Source organism: Sorex fumeus, unplaced genomic scaffold, assembly GCF_029834395.1.
Source record: "Sorex fumeus unplaced genomic scaffold, SorFum_2.1 ptg000035l, whole genome shotgun sequence".
Classification (NCBI taxonomy): Eukaryota; Metazoa; Chordata; class Mammalia; order Eulipotyphla; family Soricidae; genus Sorex; species Sorex fumeus.
In genome coordinates, this window is record NW_026606092.1 from 30,885,211 (window position 1) to 30,903,614 (window position 18,404).

Here is an 18,404-nt window from a genome sequence, read left to right on the forward strand (position 1 = left end):
TGCTTGGTGTTATCTCCCAGACATGCTGGGGAAATACTGTAGTGCCAAATATTGAATCTGGAGCCCCCTAAAGCAAAGCATGTATTCTAACCCTTCGTGTCATCTCCTTGGTCCTCTTTTTACATTAATGTATTACATAAATTTAAAAAGGCTAGAAAAGTGAAGCTCTTTATTGGAGGTTTAAGTTGTAACTTAACGATTATGTTAGTTATTAAAGAATTTTTTTGTTTGTTTTTGGGCCACACTTGGCAGTGCTCAGGAGTTAAACCTGGCTTTCTACTCACAAATCACTCCTGGTGAGTTTGGGAAACCATGTTGGGGATCAAACTTGGGTTTGTTGTGTGCAAGGCAAGTGCCCCTATCACTGTACTATGTCTGGCACCATGAATATAAAGTCTTAACATAGTCTGATCTTCCAAATGTTTCCATTTCCAGTGAGATCCAGAAGATATATATATGATAAGTCACTGAACATATATTCTCAGTTTTGAAAAGAATAAATTGAAAGCTCCTCTTGTGACTTAATATTGTCTTTTTTTCTTTTTTTTCTTTTTGGGTCACACCCGGTGATGCACAGGGGTTCCTCCTGGCTCTGCACTCAGGAATTACTCCTGGCGGTGCTGGGGGACCATATGGGACGCTGGGAATCAAACCCGGGTTGGCCGCACGCAAGGCAAATGCCCTATCCACTGTGCTATCACTCCAGCCCTGTCTTAATATTGTCTTATTCGAAAACTGGAATCACTGTTTTGAAATATATAACAAAACTATTTGGAGGCTATAAGGAAAGTCTAATTGGACCATTAATATTTCTAATTCTGTTAAAAATAAAAGGTTATGAATGACTTAAAAATACTCTTAAGTGTAGTAAACCAGAGTAAAGACATTTTCAGCAAACTGAGATCAAACATTTCATTATATATATAATGTTGAAATAACTTTTCTGAATGTGTTGATGCAGTAAATTTTAAAGTATTGCATATGTGTGGGGCCAAATTATGCAAAATTTTTAAAAATAAGGGCTGGAAGGATAATACACTGGGTAGGGTATTTGCATTGCATATGATTCAACTGAGTTCAATCCCCAGCACCCCAAATAGTTCTCAGGATTCACCAGGAGTGATTCCTGAAAGCCAGGAGTACAGCCTGAGCACAGCCGGATGTAGTGCCAAAACAAAATAAAAACAAAAAAAAATTATCTAAGCTAAAGCTTTCTGCTTTAATATACATGGGGTGGGGGTAGGGGCGGGAGTAGGGCTGGAGTAACAGTACAACGATAAGGATCTTGCATATAAGACCTGGGCTTGTTCTCTGATAATGCCCTGAATATTCCCTAACTATTACGTCCAGGAATAATCCCTAAGCAAAGAGTCAGAGTGAGCTATGAGCACAGCTGGGTATGATCCCTCAAAAAACAATCAAACAAACAGATAAATAAATTCAAGGGCGAGGAGGTGAATCAGTGGTTAATTATACACCTGGCATATGTGAGGTTCCAGGTTTGACTCCTGATACTGCCCCAAAATAAAGTTTTGCTATATGGACAGAACAGGTGCAGAGGGGTTAAGACATTTGCCTTACATCTGGCCAACCTTAGTTTGATCCTCAATTAGTTAATCCTAAACTTCTGTGCTTACTTAACCCACTAGTGATCCTCCCAGAGAGCAGGTGAGTAAGTGGTACAACTGAGAAAGTGTAAACCTCATTACTACCTCACGTGAAAACCCGAGTGAGCACCACCACAGTCAGGGATGTAAGCTCCCCAATCATTCCAACACCAACAACAACAATAAAGGGAAAAGTGCAGAGAATATAATTAGATAGGTGAATGAGGGAAAACTTTATATAAAGTTGTATACAGATGGGAAAAAGTAAAAGGTTTCATAAGCAAGCTGATGAAGAAAAGATTATTTTCCTTAGGAATTTGAAAGACTGCCTATAACTTAATTCAAGAACCATGGCAATACGTTATTACTTCTGTCACAGGATTGACCTTTTTATGTACAGCAACTATTTAAAAAATTACATTATATGTATAAAAAAAAAAGATTGCCCTTTGCTTTTGCTACTGAAGTTTCTGTGATGACTAGAGATTGCATACACTTGATTTCCTTGCTGATACGTGCCTTAATTGCAGTGTGTGCCAGGGTTGTATAATTGGCTGTAGAACTTGCCAACAGCGTAAGGGCTGGAACTCACAGCCTGTAAATTCGCACTTTACAGCTGAACCATCCCCAGGCCTCAATAAACTATTTTTGTTGAAGTTCTAAGTCACATTTTCTTTCTGCACAGGCATAGGTACTTGAGAGGCTGTTAGTCCAAAGCGGACTGTATAGTTTAACCAAGAACCTGACAACTTTTCTAAGAGCAGCTGGACTCCCACAAACTACTAGCACTGGCAGGCATTTCAGCTAACCTTAAGACTGTCTTACCTCTTTCTTTTATAGATGCCTGAATTTACTGCCCTGCAATCGCCAACTTCCCGCTCCATTGAGACACCCCAGTGGACACCGGGTTGTTGACATCCACAACACCACTGGTTCAAGGCTGGAGCGGGTAATCTGCCTATGAGGAAAAGGCAAGTTTGTTTTTATTCAACGTGGAGCAGATCTCTAAGGTTTTCTGACTTATAGTCTTCTTCATATTCCAGAAATATAAAAAATACAGTGTAACTTCAATGATCTGAAATGTCAAGGATGTATCTATGCTATATATTGGTTCTTCAAGGACATCAGAAACATTTGTGATGAGTTAAATTTTTTATTATCTTGAGAAAACAAACCCTAACGCTTTCTGACATCATTTACAATGTTCAGATAATTAAGGTCACACTGTATCGAAAACCTTAGAGAGTTATCAGTCAAAATATTAGTCAAAATGCCTGCTAATGTCATATGCTTGGGTATCCAGCTGCTCTGAGTAATGTTGAAAGGTAACGGTCACCTTTGGTCCAGCTCACATTTTAGAATTATCCTATGTTAGCCATGATATAGCTAATTGTGGAATGACTAATTAAGGAAGATGTTTGAAAAAGATTAAGGGACAGAAACAAGAAAATGAAATCAGAATTAAATCAGGTAAAAGTTAATTCCTAAAGAAACACAGGATATTTTTCAAAGATACCAATAAGTAGCAATTTCATTTGGGTTGTAGAATCTTTTCCAAATACAGGATACTAACAAAATAATTATCTGATACAAACTATCTGAAATGAAAGAAAACTAGCTTTCTTGCATAACAGCAACGGGGTTAAAGGCTAAAAGAAATAAGCTATAACCATGCAAACTGGACGTTTACTAGATGAGACTCTAATATTAAAGTCTGCACTGAGGAAAGGCAAAAAATTAAGGAACCGAAGTGCTGGGAATGCAGCTCAATAGTACAGTGCATGCCCTATATTCAATCCCTGGTGAAAAACAACAACAACAACAACAACAACAAAATCCAACAAACTAAAGAGAGTTATTTAAAGCATCTGAAGGAGGCTGCTGTTTACTACCATAGAGACACTGCTGCCATCTATGGAAGTGATAAAAGAAAACTGTTTTAGTAAGCAGATCACTGTCATTTCATCAAGAATTTTAGCTGAGTATTTGATAGTAGATAAAGATAACCTTTCAGTGTCTTGACTGCAGACCATTAGGCCCAAAGGAGAAAGAGAGAGAGGGAGAGAGAGTGGAGGAGAGAGAGCGAAGACAAGTGCCTGACGTGAGGCAGGCGGGGGGGGGGGGCAGGAGGGTGGAGGGACACTGTGGGACACTGGTGGTGGAAACTGCATGCTAGTGAAAGGATGGGTGTTAGAACATTATATGGCTGAAACCCCATCATGAACAACCTTGTAACACGATCTCAGTGTGATTCAACTAGAATAATTTTTTAGCTGAACTCAACTATTTGCGTTTTACTAATAAGATGAGGTGCTGTGTATGTTATAGGTTACTTTTTCAAGTAAAAATCTGAATATCTAAAAAATTATTCTCGATCAATTCTCACAAGGGAAAACATGTTATAGATAATGTATCAATAGTTTTAACTTCTTGAACCGTGTGTGGGGGAGGGGGGGGGGGCAAAGAGCCACAAAGATAGGAAGCATGATAAACTGGTCACTAGGGGTTGAAGCAATAGCACAGCAGGTAGGGTGCTTGCCTTGCACTCGGCCAACCCAGGTTCAATCTCCAGCATTCCACACGGTCCTCCTGAGCACCACCAGGATAATTCCTGAGCGCAGAGCCAGGAGTAAACCGTGAGTATTGACAGGTATGGCCCCAACCTCTCCCCCCCAATAAATAAATAGAATAAAATAAAACTAGCACCACTCATCTGCTTTCTCTGGTACATTTTGTATCTAAAGAGGTGTAAATGCATTTTTGAGAGCACGTGAATATCATGATTATAATAGCTTAAATTAGGCTAGCAAAACATAGAAACCTTAGATAAAAGATACTGTAGAAAAATAAAGTACTAGGGCCAGAGCGATAGTACAGTAGGTAGGTCATTTGCCTTACATGTGGTTGACCTGGGTTTGATCCCTAGCATCTCATATGGCCCCCAGAACACGCTGGGAGTAATTCCTGTGTGCAGAAGCAGAAGTAACCCCTGAGCAACACCAGGTATGACCCAAAAAAGACAGTGTTATTAATCATCACTCCATAAAAATACAACAATGTACTACATTTACTGATACTTACATTCTTGTATTGCTAGTTTTGTTCACTATGACAGACTTCCCACTCTGATCAACATTGTGGTCTAATCCAAAGTAAGCAGCTACTCTATGCAGTAGCATCCTATGGTAAGATGTCATTGGGGGGAATTTTTTACGTGGAGACCTAGAAGTAGGCAAAAAACTAAGTTAGTATATCTAGGAAATTTGTGTGGAAAATCTGTTTTCTGGTTAAATGTCAGGACTTACTCATTATTACCAATGAAATCTAGTATTTCTTGTTCCAATTTCAATAGCATCATTCTGTCCCTGAAAGAAAACATGAAGATCTTTATATGTAAAACATTGATGTAATAATAAATGTTGATTTAATGCTATTGCATTCTGGTCCCTACAATTTATTGATGGACATCACAAGTTTGATTCTGGAATGTTTACAAAATTTCTTAAGTTTCTAAAAAATTCAGGTTTTTTATGATGGAAAATTTCACATATACCGTAGGGAAAACAGTGCAATGAACTTCAATATCGCCAGCATCCACCTTGACAATTATCAACATAGCACTTCTAAAAATTTATTTTTTATTTATCAAGTTCAGTGTAAACATATGGATAGATGATACTAGTCTTTACACCTTACTTAACAAAGCTACGAAGTAGCAGGAAAACTTATCTTTAGTTAGACTAATGCCTTTGTTATCATGCTGAACTCCATAGAAACAGAACTCCAAAGAACATGTAATGCCAGTAACAGCAGGTATACTCCTATGGGAATTCAATGCTAGTGAATACATGGGACTATATGTAGCAGAGAAACACAAACATTACTAATTCTAACTCAGAGGCAAGGAGTTTCCAGGTCATTTTATATATTGTTATCATATATATAAAATAATATATAAAAATAAAAGTCAAAATGAGCCTAAGTCCTCCAAATGTAAAATAAATCAGGACTCGAGGGAGGACCTACATATAATCTTTTCTACCACTAGAGTCTTATTTAGTGCTTCTTGGCTGTAACAAATTAATGGTTCCATTCCCCAAAGGATACCCATGATCACACACAAAGGGTACCCATGATCACAGACCAAGCACATGGTCAAGAGACAGTACTGACTGCACTGTGAATTTCATATGGGGAGGGCAGATAATTATAGTATCTTAAAGCTACAAGAAATCATTCAGTTCTATCTCTGAAATTTATAGACAAAGGCTAGATCAAGGGGATGAGGAGATACTTCAACGTGTTGGAATGCATATACTGCATATAAGAGTCCCATATTCTAGCCCCAGAGTACAGCTGCAAGTAACCCCCAAGCACCAAGCTGGGAACTGCCCGCAAGTGCCTCTGAATGTGCTCTTTGCCCTCCCACCCCATTAAGTCAAGAAGTTAACGTCTGCCTCGCAAATAAACGCCGGATAAATCCCTCTCAAATTATAATACAAAAGACAGCACTACCCACTTAAGCTGTCTAAAATTCTGTAGATCAGTCCTGTTACTTGATCTGTTTTCTACATTCCCAGAGAAATGTCACAAATTAATGTTAGCTGAAAAATCAACAGCAAACATGTCTATGTGGTGACTGTAAACCTGAAGCTGAAAACAAAATTTTGCTTTCAGAAAAACTCTTGTAATATTCAATTTTCCCCCAAATTTGGCAATCCTTTATTATTCTCCTTCTAGGAAAGTGTGACTACCTGGCATAATGCACTTGAAACATTCTCGTTCCTCCCTTATCCCACCTCGCTCTATCTCCCTCCCTCCCTCTTGGGGAGGTTCTCCTTTTTTGGGTTAATGTTAAAAGCTAAGTAGAAAATCAATATGGTTCTGAATACAATAAATCCTGAATGGCGGGGGGGGGGGGGGGGGGGGGAGCTATCTTGAAGTTTGACATGAACTTTGCCTCAGGGATATTACAGAGAGTTGCTCTTCTAAGTAACCCAGTAGGTTTCTTCTTCTTTTTGTTTTTTTAAATTTCAGTGTATTTTAAAATATCTATTACTCTGGGAAGTTGACATCTAGAAGGTTTAAAAAAAATCTTTGGAATCTTCTATCCTCAGAAATGTTGGTTAGATACTTTGTGGATAAGTTTTTCCATGAAGAAAAAGCTGCAAAGGTGTTAATGACTTGCCCAAAAGTTAAAATGCACCTAGCATTCTGGGAGATTGTAAGATTTCATAGAATAGTGATTCATTCAATAAAAATTTTTTTAAAAAGAGTAGTGACTAATATAAAGAATCCTTAAAATCTTGGGGCTGAAGGTTTATAAATGAATGCAGCAAGAAAAATAATTCTGCACTTAAAAAACTTGTTAAAAAAATAAAAACAACTTGTTAAAATAAATACATTAGGTTCTTTACACACATATTTTGGGGTGGGGGTGATGGATTATACCTAACAGTACTCAGGGCTTACTTCTGGTTCAGTGCTCAGTATCACTGGAGGTGCCTGGAGGAACATATTAGGTGCTGGGGATAAAAATGGAGTTGGCTGTGTGCAAGGAAAGTACCTCAACAATCCTTTATGTCACCTGACCCCGAGGTATATATTTTTATTTTTTCATGGTTAATAATTTCTCTAGCAAGCTAAAATATCTTGGTAACTCTGTATTTCCCACAATCCCTCTGAGGTTGGCTACATGTGAGGCAAATACCTTCACCAACCTTAGTTATCTCTCCAGTCCTATTTTTTACTTTATTTTTTTCATGATCAATAGTTACTCTTTTATTTCAAATCAAAATGTGACTCTGTATTTTCCCAAATTCCCAGAGTATAAATTGTCTTTTAGAGACATGCATAATACAAAAAGTTATTTATATATGTGATATCAAACAAATAACAGCCTAGCGCAAAGAAATGAAAATGTTTCCAGTGTATTTCAGATATTGCAATCTTACTGTAATATTATAACTCAGTAATGACAACATGTATAAGCAAAGTTATGGTACTCTAGACGCAATGTAACCTTATAGATTTAATTTTTACCTGGGATTGTTTTTTAATGTATTTACTAAAAATTCATGTAGATCTATGCCAGTTGAATCAGTGTATTCTTGACTGGAATCTAAAAAAACAACACAAAAACCCAGAATAAAGTTGTTTGAAAACAAATCCCTTTAATTTGTACAAATGATGCATACCTTAAATTAAATGAGATGCCCCACATTCGAGGAGGGGAAAAAGGGCAAAATAGGAAAAGGGAATGTTGATAAAAGTAAAATGACCATAATTTTCTACCCTTATATAATGAGCAAGACATGGATTATACAACTGCATCTACATGCACATTCTTGAATTAATTCTACACATGCCAGTTTAATTATAATGAATTCTTTAATTCACAGTATCATTTTATATCATAATCCTCATACTCAGACATGATTCCTGAGCAGAAATTCTCATATGAATTTTAGTTCATAAGGATTATTTAATTAGGCTTGATTAGGTCTACCTCCAAAGTCTTGCTTTCAAAATACTAAAAAAAGGGAAAAAGAAACAAAAAACAAAACAAAGAAAATAACTACTTAGTTCATTCCCTTAGTGTAACATGTTTATGTTGTTCACCTTACTAGTCAACATAATAGGCTATGTAAGTCTACTTTAAAAAGGCATTTTTTTTTAAATTGACACAATGCTAAGTGGCAGCAAAGGCCCTTAAAATTTATTATGAGAGATAAAATTCTGGGTTTTCAAGAATATACCTGATGAAAACTGAATAATTTGGCATCAGTTCTATGAACCCTAAATGAAGTAATCATACTTTTAGTGGAATCAGTATTCAAACTGTGGTGATTTCAGTATGTTATTATGAGAGGCAGACCAGTTAAAGATGGAAAGTTACCTTCCTTAGTGACTTTGGCATGTATTGCATTTTGGCTGAAGCATATTAGAGATGTTCAGAATGGTTTTGTCCAGAAAAACAAACACTGTATTATTCCTCTAGTCTGGTCTGTATGATTTTGATTATGTTGATGTTTTATAAATTTACAATAGATGTGTTTATTTGGGGTTAATGGATGGTATTATAGTGAAACTTGAACAAGTAAATTGCAAACCTCTTGATAACATTTTCCTGGGCAACTTCTCACTGGCTTTTTCTTTTTCTGCTTCATCTTTTGAGGGTTTCTCCTCTTTTTCAAATGATTGTGTTAACTGGATCTGCATTTTCTCCTATTGGAAATAAAATTAAATGACAATAATACAGTGATTATTACTACATATTTGCAATTATTAGAAACACAAAATCATATGGAGGAGAAAAGGGATAAAGATTTTTATTTTATCCAATTAGATTATTTACTATAATAGAACTTAAAATATTTTTATCAAAGACTTGATAAAAAATAATAAAATCAATGTTTTGAGTTCAATTATAAATTTTAAGACAACCTCAAAATATTAGAGAAAATATCTGCTTTCTATATTAGTTTAAATGCATCACTTGTTAATTCCCACAGGATCAGAGCCTTCTTACAATTTTGGAATAAAGATGCCCAGGTAAACAAAAGAATGATCATCAACTATGACAACAGGAATTTGAGTGTCAATCTTACTTAAAAAATTTTGAGTATCCTTTACAATGTACTCCTTTACTCTTGCCAAATAAAAATACAATTTTCTGAAAAGTAGACTTTCCAAAATAAAATTCTCAATTTTTATTATTTCCTGATGACTTGTCACTATTCCCCCTTCAATCACCACAAAAATTGTTTCAAGCAAAACTGTTTCCTTTTCATATATATTTAATTTAATAATAACCACATTCTCTAAGACAAAAAAAAAAGTAATGCTGCATTTCATTTTTCAAACAATGTCATTACAGTCACTTCAGAACTCAAAAAAATTATAGAAATTAAATCATATAATCAAAAAGGAAAAAGCATGTAGTTCTATTCAGGCAAAATAATAAAGGAAGACTGAGTATTTTTCAGTTCATTTCTACCAAAGATAAAGTTGTAGCCTATTCATAAGACTAATTTATACCTGTCATTTAATGACAAGAACCCCCATCAATTTTCAGGGATTTTTGGGGGTAGGGGGCGGGTAATGGTAGTAGGTGTAGGAAGTATTAAAGGGAATATATATTTTAATAGTCTCAAACTTGCAGTCACCAGAATTTCTATTAAAGTTTTGTTCATACAGTTCTTTCTTTGAACTATCATTTGACAGAATTATGTATATATTTTTCTGCTAGGCTACTGACAGCTATATTCATCTTTCAATTCTGCTTCCTATTCCATATTTGCTCAAATTTGTGCTTAAGACTCTTGAGGCAAAACCTATGTACTGGCAATTTTCACTGAAATTAAAAAAATTTGTTTTACTTCCTCTTTTTCTTTGCTTATGATTACCAAATTTGATACATTAATCAATACAATATGTTCATCAACTAGTATGGGGTTTCTCTTCTTATTCATTTTCTAATACATCATTCATTTTCTAATACATGTTCATATTTTGAAGTATTTAGTTTCTTTCATGTACAGATTTTATTTCCTGTTACTCAAGGATAATTTATGAAAAATAGATTCCAAGATTTCACACAGCTTTCCTAAAAGGCACTTCTCATATTATGGGATTATGTAATTTCATTTCTAAACAGTCATATTTAATTCAAATCTTAAATATTTTATCAAGATGTTCTACATTTGAAAATCTAGTAAATTGTTTTCAGTACCAAATTGAGACGTATTTTAAACACTCAAGTCCATACATTAAGAACTTAATTTTTTAATAAAGAATGGGAATGATAGCAACATTTTCGTAGGATGATATGATTCATTTCTCTTCACTCTGTCATCGACATATTATTGAGGTCACTTCTCTCTTCTGGTAGGTTCTAGTCAGATACCAGTGATATCCCTTTTATCTCAAATTTTTTGAATGATGAGTTTTAGTTTAGACTAATTCTGAAGCAAGCTTTTTTTCCTGAAGCAAGCTGAAAAGTACCTCTATCAAAGATTATATACTAGCACATTTCTTTAGAAATAACTTATTTTCCAATTTTTGTTCAGATAGTTAAAGCTTGAATAAAAGACTTTCAGTCAAGGCATTATTTTTTTGTTCAGAAAGGATAGTAAAGGAGCATTATAAAAAAATCACATCAAAGAAAAACTGAGAATGCACAGAAGAATGAACAAGCTGAGACATATAAATCAGCCTTTTGAACCCCTTGCCATAAAGGATCTGTAATCTATAATACCTACATTAATATGTAACATGTACTCTTGATATTAATTTTTTCTCTTATTTTCAATAGCTAAATTTAGGTAGTAGTATCAGAGCCTCCCCCCTATATATTTCAGATAAAATAAAGTGTACATAATAAAACCAAGGATCATGTCATCTTTTTTTTTTTCATAAAAATATTTTCTGGATTAACAGTCACAGGACAGTTTGATTTTTCTCATTTTCTTAGAATTGTTGGACTAATTATTTCATGAGGCAAAGATAATATAACAATTTGGTTAAGAGAATGAAGGAAATAATTTTAGAAAATTGCACTTCTCCAACTGAACCATTATATTCTTTGACTTACACAAGAGAACTCTGAAAAAGTTTTTTCTAAAGGATAACTATATTGAATTTTTTTTGAGTTACAGCACTATTATTATTATTAAAATACACATAAAAGACAAAAATTAATAGCCGAAAATGTTCTGTAAGAAATATTTCTTAGTAAAGTAACTTGTGGTTGGGCTTTTTGCTAAAATCTATTTTATAGAAAAATAAATGAGAACTTTCTATATTGTAGTGTTAAAATTTTTTTCTGGTTTGGGCCACACCTGACAGTGACCAGGGCTTACTTCTGGTTTAACACTCATGGGTCACCCCTGGCAGTATTCAGGGAACAATATGTGGTGCAAGGGATCAGGTGCCAGGGATCAACCAGCTTGACCATGTGCAAGACAAGGATCTTAACCTGTATATTATCACTATAGCCCTAGATTGTAAGTTAAAAAAAATCACAAAGAAAATTTGAATCTCATGTTCTTGACACTCAAATGAATTTTAAAGGAGACAGATTTTAAAGTATTTTTCTTTCACAAAGCTTAAAACCTTCCCTGTCTGGAGGCTGGTGCCAAAGTACAGTGGGTAGGTGTTTGCCTTGCACACAGTCTATCCTGGTTCGATCCCCAGCATCCCATATGGTGCCCTTAGCACTGCCAGGAGTAATTTCTGAGTGCAAAGCCAGGAGTAACCCCTGTGCATCGCCGGGTGTGACCCAAAAAGCAAACTACTACAACAACAATAACAACAGCATCTTCCCTGTCAACAACAACAACAACAACAACATCATCATCTTTCCTGTCTACACTGGAAGTGCAACAGAATAGTGGTTTTTAATATTATTATTATTTAAATGTTTTGTTCAGGGTCAGGGGAATGAGGCCTGTTATTGTTACTAAGTAAAAGTAAAGTAAAGGCCCTCCCGTTGATCGTCGATTTGCTCGAGCGTGCCCAGTAACGTCCCCATTGGAGACTTTGTTGTTACTGTGTCTGGCATATCGAATACTCTCGGTAGCTTGCCGGGCTCTCCGAGAGGGGCGGAGGAATCGAACTCGGGTTGGCTATGCTGGCCGCGTGCAAGGCGAACGCCCTACCACTGTGCTATCGCTCCAGCCTATTTTTGGTATATTGAATATGTCACAGGTAGCTTACCAGGCTCTACTGTGCTCTATCGTTGGGAAGGACAAGTAAGGAGAGGCTGCTAAAACCTCAGGTCTGGGATGAATAGAGACATTACTGGCGCCCACTCGAACAAATCGATGAACAACAGGATGACAGTATCAGTGACAAATGTTTTTTTGGGGACTTCTAAGACTTAGAAGCTCCAACCGCAATCCTCAGACAACTGGATTGGCAGTTCCATGCAAGGGACCAAAGATGTAATGCTGGATCAGCCTTTTGGTGCTGAAGATTAGTTGGGCCAGACAGTGGTGATGGGGCACTCTAGGGCAACAGCGAGCGGTGCTTGTGGGTCTTCAGAGTTGCAACTAAAGATGGCCAGGGAACATGCGATGTTGGACACTGAACCCAGCTCATATGCTTAGCATGTGCCCTAACTGTTGCACTATCCCCCAGGCCCACTGTAATTATAAATACATAAACTATGTTAAGCATCTATAGCAGTGTTTTTGAGAGGGCATCTGGATATAGCTTTTAGGCTACATTCAGTGGTACTCAGAAGCTTACTTCTGGTTCTGAACTCAGAGATCAGTCCTGTAGGGCTTGGGATACCCAATGTGGCCCTGGGGACTGAATCCAGGTTAGCTACATGCAAGGCAAGCACCCTATCCACTGTACTATGTCTTCAAGCACAAAGGACATCATCTTTTCCAATTTTTCTTTTTTTTGCTTTTGGGGATCACACCTAGTGATGCTGAGGGGTTACTCCTGGCTCTGCATTCCGGAATCACCCCTGGTGGTGCTTGGGGGACCACATGGGATGCTGGGGATTGAACCCAGGTAGGTCGCATGCAAGGCAAACTCCCTACCCGCTGTACTATCTCTCAAGTCCCAGAGGGCATCATCTTTTTAAGTCAGAGCAAAGCATAGAGCATAACATTTTTTTTCTTGAATAAAAGAATGCATAGAGAGGGGAAAAAAGCAGATAATCTGTTGTGTCCCCCCCCCCTTTTTTTAAGTCATGGGATATTATTTATTTATTCATTTGGTTTTTGGGCTACATTTGCTGGTGTTCAGAGCTTACTTTTGCTCTGTGCTCAGGGATCACTCCTGGCAGGCTTGGGTGTTGCCCTAGAGTGCTCCATCACCACTGTCTGAGTCATATGAGGTGCAAGAGATCAAACATTGTTTGGCTATGTGCAAGGCAAGTGTCCTACCCGCTGTACTATTGTAAAGGTTTAAAAATACTTCTGTATAAACGCCCAAATGTACCTTAAAAAAGATTATTTACGGTTGAGACTAACAGAAAAGCAACATCATAACTAGCATTAAGAAAAAAAATTAAAAAAAAGTCAAAACCGTTTGCTTGAACATCATTTAATCTATACTTTAAAGCAAAGACAGTAAGAAATTCTAAATATTAGATAACCAGAAGCGAGAAACAACCTAAGCTGAAAACAATGCATTTGCATAAATATCAAGCTGAAATCATGAATACTTTCCTCTTCTTGTACAAAGCAGTGCTTGACCAATTTCTAAAACCAAAAATAAATCAAACAAATTTCATCCCAATCATACTCACTAAAGTACCACTTTAATATTTTGTAACTTCTCAATAGTATTTTAGAACTTCTTTAAAGTCCTATTTCATTTAGGTATTCCCTAAATCTTTTCAGAGAGTAACCAATGCACTTAGACAGAAGTAACAAAGGTTTTCCATCTTTTCTTCCTGTATCCTGAGTGCCACATATTAAATGTTCCATGTACTAAAAACAAAACAAAAGAAAAAAGCCCCAACCATTCATAACATACATACATGCATATACAATTTTGTTAAAACTTATGAAAGAAAAATTCTCCAAGAACGTTATTCTACCATGTCTCTAATTATCATTTTTTGTTCTTTTTTTTTTGTTCTTTTCTTTCTTTCTTTTTTTTTTTTTTACCTGATTCTCCTGTGATATCTCTGTTGTAGAGGGTGGTGGAGATTCTTCACACACTGCAAGGCTCCGAACTAGCTTTAACTTTGAGCTTGACTAAAGAAAAGTATTTAAAATTAACACTACATTTCACAAACCTAGGGTACTATCCAAAAGCCCCCTAAAAATCAAATTTATAGTTTCTGTCAAGTAAAAAAGTAGATGAAATGTTCAAGTTAAACATATCATTAGATAGCACAAAAACCCTTTGTTAAGAGGGAAAATAATCGATGCAATTTTGAAATTTACAGCAATTGCAGGAATGGGAATGATTTCAATTTTGAGCTCAAAGAACGGTCAGAAAACCATTTTCTCTATAGATAAAGAACCATTAATGATATAGAAGCAATGCACAAAAGCGACTAAGCAAGACAAAAATTCCAAATAAAATAAAATAAGCTTTCTGCCCCAAATAAAATATGACAAAAACTAAACTCAATGCAGCACTATATGAAAACAAGGACTCATCAAGCATGAAGGAAGGCCCTTGGCATGCCAGCACAAAATATTTACTATACCTTAGACCTCTTTCCTGTCTGTCCAAATGACTGCAATGGCCGCTGAATACACAAAAAAGATTTATATTAAATTTCATTACTGAAATAAAGTTTGTTTCTTATTAACACCCCCAAACCAGAGAGAAACCAACGGCATCAAGTATGGAAAGATTATGAAGTCAAAGTTGGTTTCAAGCAAAAAAAAAAAAATACCAATTTTCCTCTAAAGCACATCTGAAGAAGTTTCTCTAAAACCCTCTATGCGTTGCACTTCTTTAAGTTAATAAATAAATGGTCACAAAGTCTATGTTAGTGAACTAAATGGAAATCTTAAGGTGCCTTCTTATTTGAAGGGATGTGCGCGAAGGCACGATAGCAGCAGTTAGGGGTCACTGGTGGTTCTGTGGTCACACCTGACTTTGAGCTCAGGGACCACACTTGCAATGCTCAGGAGACCATATGTGACGATTCCAATCATTGTCTTGGCTGCCGCAGCATGCAGAACAGGGGCCTCAACATCTAAACTATCTCTCTGGCCACAGGGTAACCTCTTAGAAGCAAAATTAAATACACCAGAATTTTGAAACATATGACACTTTGGCCAAGGTGGGATTGGGGAAAGCCACACAAAGAAACTCACAAAAAAACCCCTACCCTCAAAAACTATCTCAGAAGATTTTAAGTAGTTGTACTCGGAAAACAAAGGAGAATGTTTCCAGTGCACATGGAGTCAGAGTAAAAGGACCTACCTACTGCTCTTTCAGCACTCTATGAAGTACAATATCACTTATTAGTGACAGAATCCTATTTTATTTGCCTAAGCAATGAAGTGGAAAGAAAGATACAGATTTCCAAGATGACATGGTCATTGTAATTCCAGATCATCAATCTGGGAGTTTGTCATAACTAGCCAACCTAGTTACAGGTACTGGGTAACCGGCTGGGGCAACCATCTCCAGCTGGTGATACTGAGAGTTAATCTACAAAATCAAGCGAAATGCATGGAAACCAGAGCCAAATAGGTTTTAAATAGGTTTTAAATATACTCTCTTTCGTCCTATCTTCTGTTCTATCTTTGCAACCCAACCCTAAATAGTATAAGGTACTATTTAGGTAGTATCTAGGTAGCTATATTTTATACTTATTAAAACCAGGGGCCACATTTTGTACCAAACATAAGAGATGAAAAACTGTTTAATATCTAGATAAAACTATTTAAAAGATATCACTCTAATATGAAGTGGAAAATTCCTTCTGTAGAACAACCAAATGAGAATTTGTATTACCAGTTAGTCCTATTTCCCATTGTGAACCTAAAGTTTTGAAAAAAGTACTGCTTTATTGGAATTCTGTCCCTGAATAACCATTGCCAGAAACCAGCAGTTACAACAACAACAAATCAAAACCTACAACTAAATTCTATTTCTTATAAAGATGGGACCTATATACATACATGTCAGTGCTAAAAGTGCTTCTGAAAACTGGTAGTGTTTTTGGCTTCTAATCATTCTTTTCTGTATGTTCAAAAGAGAATTTGTAATGGCATCTCACACCTAAACAAATAATTAAAAATATGCCAAACACAGAACAGGGAAAAAGGAGAAAAGCTATAGATGAATACTAGCCAAATGCAGAAGATGAAAAGAGTGAAAACAACAGAAAGAAAATTTTGACTAAGTATCAAGGATATAAGTTTCTATTGAAAAATTTAAAAACAAGGGCCAGAGAGTACAGTGGGGAGGGCACTTTTCCTTGCAACCCTGCCAACCCATGTTCCAACTCCAGCATTCCATATGGTCACCAGCACCTTCAGGAATAATTCGTGAGTATTTACTAATAAACACTCAGGAGTAGTAAGCTCTGAGCATCACCAGGTGTGGGCATCCGTACCCACCCCCTCCCCCCCTTTTTTAATGAAAGAGACAATTGGCAGAATCTGGATAGGATTTAAGTTTCTGTCTTTACTAAGTGACACTGGTCAAGATTTCAGTTTATTTATATAAAAGCTTATACCATTGATAGGGCTGGAGCGATAGCACAGCGGGTAGGGCGTTCGCCTTACAAGCGGCCAACATGGCCGACCCGAGTTCGATTTCTCCGCCCCTCTCGGAGAGGCCGGCAAGCTACCGAGAGTATCTCGCAGGATGGCAGAGCCTGGCAAGCTCCCCGTGACGTATTCGATATGCCAGACACAGTAACAACAAAGTCTTCAATGGAGACGTTACTGGGCCCGCTCGAGCAAATCGACGATCAATGGGAGGGCCTTTACCTTTACCTTTATACCATTGATAGGAATCCTCAAGATTCTTAAATAGGCTCAATGTAAGGGTAGATTGAAAGAATTTTACAGATGAATTACATATTCCCAATGAATATACCTATATTCCCATGTTAAGAGCAAATTCTTATTCTATGATTGAGATAAGGAATTCTCAACAACGCACTATAATTTCAACATGATACATTCCCTTTTTTAAATTTTTTATGGGGGGGGATTCTGGATATCAAAATTGGGGACTTACACATGTAAGGCTGAAGTGGATAATTTTTTTTACTTTCTGAGTCACATCTGACAGTAGGGTTTACTCCTCGCTCTGTGTTCAGGGATCACTCCTGGTGGGTTCAAGGGTGTTGGGGACCTAACCCAAGTCAGCTGCATTCAGGACCAGCACCCTGCCCACTATACCATATTTCTGGCTCTGAATTGTGTACTTTTCTTGATAACATATTTAACTGTCTTCCTGTTGTTCATCAATTTGCTCGAGTGGGCCCAGTAACATCTCCATTTTTTTGAGACTTGTTACTGTATTTGGCATATTGAATACGATACTCTCGGTAGCTTGCCGGGCTGAGAGGGGAGGAGGAACTGAACCCGGCTTGGCCTGCTGGGTGCAAGGCAAGCACCCTACCGCACAAAAACCAAAAACAACTACAGCAGTTGTAGGGGACTGTAGGTGATTACACAGAATCCTTGGTTCTTTGAAAGAAAGAAAGAAAGAAAGAAAGAAAGAAAGAAAGAAAGATATAAGAGAAAGAAAAAAGAAAAAAGCACACAAACACACATGTGTGCTTATCCAATTAAAAAAAAACCAAAACAGAGGATCTGAACAGACACTTCTCGAAAGACGGACGGATTGCCAATAGGAACACAGAAAGATATTTACAATCTTTTATAGGTAAATGCAAATAAAAACAACAATGAGATATCTTACATCTATGAGATCTATGAGAATGGCTATTATTCAAAAGACAAGAAACAAACATTATAAAAAATGTGGATAGAGGAAACTCTTGTGTACACTCTTGGGGAATATACATAGATGCAGTTATTATGGAAAACCATAAGGAGGTTCTTAAAAAAATTAAATTTTAAGTCTAAAAGATGTAACCTTTTATTATTTATTTATTTTTGCTTTTTGGGGTCACACCCAGCGATGCACAAGGGTTACTCCTAGCTCTGCACTCAGGAATTACCCCCTGGCAGTGCTCAGGGAACCATATGGGATGCTGGAAATCGAACCCTGGTCGGCCATGTGCAAGGCAAACGCCCTACCCACTGTACTATCTCTCCAGCCCCTTGTTATGTTTAAATTTTATGACAAAATTAAAAAAAATTTAAGAACAAATTCTATAGA

General features: G+C 36.6%; 1 protein-coding gene across 16 annotated transcripts in view; it reads right to left on the reverse strand.

Annotated features, from left to right (window-relative positions):
* R3HDM1 (R3H domain containing 1) overlaps positions 1-18,404 on the reverse strand; it is a 150,658-nt gene that overhangs the window by 72,387 nt on the left and 59,867 nt on the right. For 12 of the 16 annotated variants that reach the window (XM_056117714.1, XM_056117713.1, XM_056117719.1 and 9 more), the window contains exons 4-9: positions 14,791-14,832; positions 14,240-14,329; positions 8,720-8,834; positions 7,650-7,728; positions 4,913-4,972; positions 4,689-4,829 (exon numbers count right to left, since the gene is read on the reverse strand). In XM_056117714.1, the coding sequence (XP_055973689.1) occupies positions 4,689-4,829; positions 4,913-4,972; positions 7,650-7,728; positions 8,720-8,834; positions 14,240-14,329; positions 14,791-14,832 (527 nt within the window). Of the gene's footprint in view, positions 1-2,432; positions 2,566-4,688; positions 4,830-4,912; positions 4,973-7,649; positions 7,729-8,719; positions 8,835-14,239; positions 14,330-14,790; positions 14,833-18,404 lie in introns of those variants that run through there. The other 4 variants (XM_056117721.1, XM_056117718.1, XM_056117717.1 and 1 more) reach the window with 2 other exon arrangements.